Raw genomic sequence first — 7,674 nt, 5'->3', positions numbered from 1 at the left:
ATGGGAAGGGTGTAGGGCCGCCGGATCTGGGTTATTGCTATATCTAGCAATATTAGTTGTGAGTTGTGACGCGAGATCAAACGATGACAGTTTCTTCTCGTTTTCATTTTAAATTTTTATTCTTCCCAGAAACTGTCATTTGTCTCTGAAGAAGATGTTATGCGTCTCTGAAGAATCTGCCAAGGAAAATGTTCGCAAATGTTATCCGTCGCAGCGACGTTCGCCAGCTATTAGGGGGTCCAAAAACTGAGCTAGCTCTGTGTTTTCTCAGTTCTTTCTTTCTTTCTAATGTATTTTTTCCTGGCCGGTGCTTAGCCCTGCTAGTACAAAACTTGATCAATGGATTGCATTCCATTTCATTCCACGACACAAACTAGCATTCCATTCGTTACTTACTCCATGTACGGCACACATGCAGCTTTATTGAGCTCGAACTCAAACACGAGAGCAGAGATGAAAATGACGATTCAGTACTTGGTGCATTTGTTGGTGGAGCCGCTGTCGAGGTGGAGCACGCAGCCCTTGCCGTCCTTGGGCGCGCACACGCAGGCGCACCCGTCGAGCTTCTGGCCGGGGTAGTTCTTGCAGGTGATGTACCCTCCCTGGATGCACCGGATGTTGTCGCAGGTCGCCCCGGCGTCCCCGAACACCACCAGCGCTGCTCGATCCATAGCAAACACAAGCAAGGATAAAGCGTCAGAGGGAGTGCTGTTGTTGAAGCGTCAGATACTGTGCGTCGTTGAAGCGTAAGGATACGGGATTAAGGATGGACTTACCGGAGAGGAGGAGGACGAAGGTGAGTGACAGCTTCATGGTGGCGGCCATGCTTGCGCTTCCGTGTCTGTGCGCCGTGCGAATATGTATGTGGTTGCAGCGCGGTGCCGGGGCGTTTCTACAGGGAGGCTTCAGTTCAGCACAGCCAAACTGCATGCTGGATTCGCCGCACTCTCTGACTTTGTGCCGCGTAGTTTCACTGGGGATCACATGGCAGGCGATACTATGTGCTCCAATACGTACGTGCTTGCGTCGACGGCCGCTTCGTGGATTTCAGAACTATGGCCACGTTTCCCGTCGATCTCAGGCAGCATGCTTTGTCCGGCCGGTCGAGGGCAAAAAGTCAGAGGAGGTTGCCGACTTGGTCGAGCGCCTCTTGGTTTGTGGGGTTTGCCCTGCTGGATGGATCAGCGGCCAGCCCGTACCACTGTTTCTTCGATTTCGATATGGATCGGGTTGACGTACCGCTCAAAAGTCTCAGTCTCACACACAGTGGGACGTGACCTGCAAGCTTTCGGCCTCCTTTGAGCTTGAAAACTTATCTTGCATCCAACATTGTGCTCTGGATCCAAAATGGTCCAGTCAAACAATCATCATTTTTTCCATTCTTTATTTCTAGAGCTGCTCATCCAGGTCCATCGACCATCACGAATGGGAGATTCACTGCTTCGAGTTGAAGTATGGAGGCTCAACTTGGATCTTTACGAAACAGCTGTCTAGCCTTTTTCCTCCTCCATAAGAAAATATCTCAGCCTTTCCTCCTCCTCCCGTCAGCGCGGTCGCCGGTCCGCCACATCTGCGATGGTCTTTGGGCCATGGAGGTGCGAAGGACCTCGGCTCGAGTCTGCGGGAGGGGCCCTGCTCTCGTCTTGTTAGGTTTAGCGTCTTGATTGGGGTTGTGTGGCGACGATGATGTTCCCCAATAGGAGTAATGTCTCTCAAGTTTGATCCCATCCCTATGGTGCTTCTAACTTCGTCGGGGATCATGTGGAGGTATGTCTCCACATGATCTCGCGGGATTTGGTCGGTGTTGTCCTTCGTGGATCTTTTTGGATCCGGTCTTCGTTCGGGTGTTTACAGGCTTGATCCTTCCGTTTTACGACTTTCTTCAACGGCGATGGTTGATGCTCTAGTGTGTTGGTCCAATCACTAACGAAGCTACGTTGTGGCCGAATGGGCCAAGGCCCGCCCAGTTTTCAGCCAAATTATATAAATGTATCTAGGCCCAGCCCATGAATACACAACGCTTAGTTTATGATATCGTTGCATTCGTATTTGAATATAGTTTATGATGATATTATTTTTGCTATGTATAACTTATATTTATTAGTGCTCATCAAAATATGACTCTAAATACAAGAGGGACTAATAAAGCATGATAGAGGTAGTATATTACTGTACTGTATGTCATGAATGTGAAAAGCAGCGCTTAGCCGCTTACTGCTTTTTGTCAAAAGTTAGATGGTATACAGATTTAAATGTAATTTTTAATATTTCTGGTGTTTGCTGTACTGCCACGATTGAAACTGAATAAATCATAAGTTTTCTCACGAAAATAGAAAATAAAAAATGGATTAATCAAAAGTTCAGTTGGGCTGTTCCTGCCCCTTAGGCCTTCTAAAGAGAAAGTAACCCGTGTCTCGCAATTAGGTTCAGTGCAACAACTACATAAAAAAGATAGCAGCCTTGGATCTGGTCTAGAGTTAGTGGACCACACATACCCATTGCATTCTTATATAGACGTGCCAATTAACAAGACTGGCCATAAGGCTGGTCACAGTGGAGAGTATCATATACTAGTATCATGCATATACCTGGCCATACCTCGGGCCGGGCCGGGCTTCGGGCTCGGGCCGGGCTTAGCCAAGCCCGACGCAAAAAAACCCAAGCCCGGGCCCGGCCCGGCCCGACCAACGGGCTTGTTTTTTTGGGGCCCGAGCCCTGCCCGAACACCTAAAAGCCCGTCGGGCTTCGGGCCGGCCCGGCCCGACCTTCAGGAAAGCGCAAAAACGACGGGCCCAGGCCAGGCCCGGCCCGACCTTCGGGCTCAAAATCTAGGCCCGAGCCCGGCCCAGGGATAGCGTCGGGCCGGGCCGGGCTTCCCATGGCCAGGTATAATCATGCATATAATACTAGTGTATGATACTATATTTATAGTGCATAGTATCATATATTAATATTATAGATGATCTCATTATTGTCATGCATAACATATAGTAACATAACATTTATTATGTTACGGTATCTATCTATGTTAATATAATTATCTTTTTCTTCTTTAATTGTCTGCCACATAAACATGTTTACGAATCTCAAATGCATGATACTACGTATGTTACCCTCACTATGACCAGTCTAAATTACCATGAAGAGTGCGCTTGTAGCGATACTCCATGACCGTGGAAGCAGCGCTTAGCCGCTTACTGTTTTTCGTCAAAGTTAATTAAGAAAGAGTTGGACGTGTGTAGGCCGACGCAATCTGGTCAATCTTCTGCTCACGCTCGTTAAACTCCACCAGATTAGACTTTTTTGGCCATCTTCAACTCCTACCATCAAACTTCCCGCGACCGTTCGGACTGTGTTCATGAAAAGTGCACTTGTCGCGAACTTACTATATACTACCTCCGTCCTGGTCTATTGTTCCCTTTGTATTTTGTGTCAATCTTCGATCATAGATTTAACTAGCAAAATATTAATGCATGTCATAAAAAATTATATCGTTGGATTCATAGTTGAATATAGTTTCTGATGATATTACTTTTGCTATGTATAACTTATATTTATTAGTGAAAATCCTAATCAAAATATGACTCTAAATACAAAAGGGACTAATAAAGCAGGACGGAGATAGTATATTACTGTACTGTACTTCATGAATGTGCAAAGCAGCGTTTAGCCGCTTACTGCTTTTTGTCAAAGTTAATTAAGGAAGACTGGGACGTTTGTAGACCAACACAAGTCTCGTCAATTCTCTGCTCACACTCTTTAAGCTCCACAAGATTGGACCTGTAGGGAGTACTACCGGCACCACTAGAATCTAAATTTTTGTCCACTTCTAAATGTTTGCCGAGTGCAATTTTATCGGGAACACGGCAAAGAGTTCTTTGCCGAGTTTTTTTTTTCTTTGCACCAGGCAAAGAAATCTTTACAAAGTTCTTTTTCTTTTAGCACTCGGCAAACATTATTTTGTTCTTTTAATTTTCTCCTTACTCTTTGCTGAGTGCCTTTTTATTGCACACAACAAACAATTAACTTTTTCATTTTCTTCTCTTTTTTGTTTTTTTTATTGTTTGTACATTATTTGTTGGACGCTGACAAGTGTGACACATGTGGGCGTTAGGGAGTCTGCCCACACATTTTTGTGTGGCATATAAGAAGAACAGTCCACACACCTACGTGTGGGCAAAACAAGTAATGCCCACACATTTTTTCCCTCCCGATCCTTCTCACACGCGTGCGTGTGGGAGAAATAGATAACGCCCACACGTCCTGTATGTCAGGCCTCGTATCTTGTGGTCTCACACGCCACGTGTGACAGTCACCGCGCGTCCGCAGTTTTCATGGTCCAGACCCTCGTCCATGTTCGTTTAACTGCAGTTGCCATGTCGCTGAACTACGGTTGCCATGTCGGACAACTGCAGTTGCCATGGTTGCTCAACTGCAGCTGCCATGTATGGTCTGGTCTACTGTAGTTGCCATGATTTCAAAACTCTAGGAGTTGCCACATACTAACACTAGGCAGTTGAGAGAGTTGCCATGTGCTCACAAGCATATTAGGACAGATGCCATGTAAAAAAGAAGAGTTGCCATCTGCTTACGTGCACGCTAGGGCAGTTTCCATTTACCATGCAAAAACACATGGCAACTCGGTAAAAGAGAGTTGCCATCTGCTTACGTGCACACTAGGCAGTTGCCGTGTACCCCTGCAAAACACATGGCAACTCGGGTAAAAAGAGAGTTGCCACCTGCTTATAAAGCACACTAGGGCAGTTGCCATGTACACTGCAAAACACATGGCAACTAGCAGCTTGGGTGTGGGAGAGGAGACGGGCGTGTGAGCGAGATGGCAAATGCCCACACACTAGCGCTTGTGCGCGCGTGGAAAGTGGCATGTGGGCGAACTGCTGAACGCCCACACACCAATCCCTCCCGCATGGTGAAACGGCCATGTGAGCGACCGGGTGAATGCCCACACACCAAACCAGTCCTACGTGACACTAGAAACATGCCAAGATTTGTGGCTCACAAACGGACGCGGATTCACGCGTGTGGGCGAGATGCAAACGCCCACACGTGTGGGCGTTAACATTTCCTTATTTATTTTTCTTTATGGGCCTTAACACATTATGCTCGAAAATTTTATTGAGTAAATTGCATAAAACTACCACTTTGAATGCTAGGTTTGCGAGAAACACTACAATACTTTTTTTCGCAGAAAACACCACGTCTACGGTAATCTTTTTGCAAATAACACTGATCGACGGATTTGCCTCGGCTGAGCATGTTTATGACAGATGGGACCCGCCAATCAGACTGATGTGGAACAAATTTTTAACGCCGTTAGTTGAACCGTTTTCCTGGACATGGGGCCCATTTGTCAGCATTTCATCCCATTCTTCTCTCCTCCCTAATCTCTCTCTCTCCCCGAACCAACAGAGCGCCGCCGCCGTCGATGGCCCCTGAGCTCCACCAATTTCGCCGCGGTTAACCAACACTCCTCCCAATACGGCAAGAATCGAGCTGTCGTCCCCTTCCGCACCTCATATTCATGGTCCTCCACTCCAATTTGACACGGATCTCGCAAGAACAGGGAGCCCCTGCCGCGACCTCCGGCGATCTAGTCGTCCTGGAGCATGCTCACGGCATCCTCGGTGTGTGGTGGAAGGCCGCCCCTCCAGCCTGCTCACCTCTCCCAGTTGCCCCGCACAGCAGCCGCGTGCAGCGGCGCATAGTGCTCGGCGTCCGGCACCGCCGCCTCTGGGTCGAGAACCGGCAGAAGGTGTGGCTGCCAGCCGAGGCGCACGGCCATGGAGTCCCCTGCGTCCGTGGCGAGGCGGAGCAGGTAGGGCACTCTGAAGAACACACGGAGGTCGATGGCGCCGGCGCCGGCGCCGCCGGGAACGGAGACCGCGGAGTCCAGCTGCACGCTGGAGAGGGAGGAGAGGATGAGGAAGGGGGCGGCGCAGGAGCGTGGGAAGGACGGCGGCATGTGCGGCTGCGGGCACTTCGCCGCGGACGACGGCGGGACGGGCGGCGGTGATACAGTGGACAACGGCGGCGGGGCGGTACAGTGGGCGGCGGCAGGACGGGGTGGTTGACTTTATTTGGTGCGGTACAGTGGAGGAACCAGTTTTTCTTTCTTTCAATGACAGGCGGATCCCACAAGGTCACACATGATGATAACGATATGAATTGTTGTTGTTATATGTGAGATGTTAAGTGGTGCCATGTCAACCTAACTGGCAGGCCCCATCTGTTATAAACGCGGTCAACCGAGCTAAAGCCGCCGATCAGTGTTATTTGCAAAAAGATTACCGTAGACGTGGTGTTTTCTGCGAAAAAAATGTATTATATGTTCTTCGCAAACTTAGCCTTCAAAGTGGTGGTTTTGTGCAATTTACTTAATTTTATTCGAAGCATGTAAGTTGAATTACACTGCCAAACTACACACACGCGAACACTTTCGTTATTCGACAACAAGCTTGCAGAGCATTATTGAACTCAAACTCGAACCAACAATTCAGCTACATATTGGGCGTGCGGCAGTTGGTGTGGGTCACGCCGTCGTCGAGGTGGAGCACGCAGCCCTTGCCGTCGGCCGGCGCGCACTCGCAGTCGCACCCGTCGAGCTCCTGGCCGGGGTAGTTGTCGCAGGTGATGTGGCCTCCCTGGAAGCACACCACGGCGCACGGCGCCTTCGCCTTGGCGTCCGCGGTCTCCCCGAACACCACGAGCCCTGCAGGTTCATCCGGCCAGCACACGCACACAAAAATGTCAAAAAGGAACCCATCTCTCAGCTTGAGCCTTACGAATTAGGGATGCGAGTATACGAAATTACGAGTGGACGTGCCTGAGAGGAGGAGGACGATGGTGACCGACAGCTTCATGGCCGAAACCATAATGATCTTGGTGTAGCGTTGCCTTTGTGTGTGCTTTGAGTTGGCAGAGCCATGGAAGCCTAGGCAGTTTATATAGGGAAATGAAATCTCTGGCGTGGCGATTTCGTTGACTTTGAGCATGGAGATGCATTGATCGAGTTTGCTAGCGCTTTTGTCAATCAGCGTACGTCTTAGACTAAACTGATACGGATCCGCCGCGCTCTCTGACCCGAACAGTGCAAGCTCTGCATTTTTTTCTCCCTTTTGGATAAGAAGCGGCTAACAGTTTCACTAGATTTGATGAAGAGATCGCGGCGTCTTCTTGCGTGTGCGGCGCGATTTCATCTCAGTTGAAAGGTGGCAACAAATCGCTAGGGATTGGCACCACTGATCATTTTCCGAAGTGCCATGTGGACACTAATTAGAGCAGCCAGGGAACGGAAGCATCCTCGCAAATGCTTTTTCTATCTGATTTAAATAGAAATACAAATGGAAAAGGTTCAGGTTCAGCTCCTCTCAGTCGAGCCGTCAGCGAGGCGGACGACGCACAAAGGCTCCTGTTCCGCGCCCATGCGCTGGAAAGTCACCAATCGCGCACTGCACTGCGCTGGAAAAAGTCACCAATCGCACTGCGCTGGGACCTAAAATGGGCCAGCACACTGCCGTATTATGCGCACTAGTAATTTTTGTCTCATCGAGTTTTCGGCCAAGCTTTTTTACTTCGACCTGTTTCTTATGTTTTTTTTTTCGAGGGCCTGTTTCTTATGTTAAAATACTGCCACAAAATTTAAATATGTTCAGA

General features: G+C 48.9%; 2 protein-coding genes across 2 annotated transcripts; both read right to left on the bottom strand.

Annotated features, from left to right (window-relative positions):
* Positions 1-402: 402 nt before the first annotated feature.
* LOC123094414 (uncharacterized) lies at positions 403-1,025 on the bottom strand. The gene is made up of 2 exons (XM_044516424.1): positions 777-1,025; positions 403-658 (listed from the first exon to the last, which is right to left on the bottom strand). The coding sequence occupies exons 1-2, from the start codon at positions 928-930 to the stop codon at positions 468-470; spliced, it is 345 nt and encodes a 114-aa protein (XP_044372359.1). The 5' UTR covers positions 931-1,025; the 3' UTR covers positions 403-467.
* Positions 1,026-6,380: 5,355 nt separating this feature from the next.
* LOC123094413 (uncharacterized) lies at positions 6,381-6,977 on the bottom strand. Its single transcript, XM_044516423.1, has 2 exons — positions 6,845-6,977; positions 6,381-6,730 (listed from the first exon to the last, which is right to left on the bottom strand). The coding sequence occupies exons 1-2, from the start codon at positions 6,891-6,893 to the stop codon at positions 6,519-6,521; spliced, it is 261 nt and encodes an 86-aa protein (XP_044372358.1). The 5' UTR covers positions 6,894-6,977; the 3' UTR covers positions 6,381-6,518.
* Between the last annotated feature and the right edge of the window lie 697 nt (positions 6,978-7,674).

This window comes from Triticum aestivum, chromosome 4B (genome assembly GCF_018294505.1).
Source record: "Triticum aestivum cultivar Chinese Spring chromosome 4B, IWGSC CS RefSeq v2.1, whole genome shotgun sequence".
Taxonomy (NCBI): Eukaryota; Viridiplantae; Streptophyta; class Magnoliopsida; order Poales; family Poaceae; genus Triticum; species Triticum aestivum.
The sequence above is the reverse complement of the archived record's forward strand: the minus strand, read 5'-3'. Positions and strand labels throughout refer to the sequence as shown.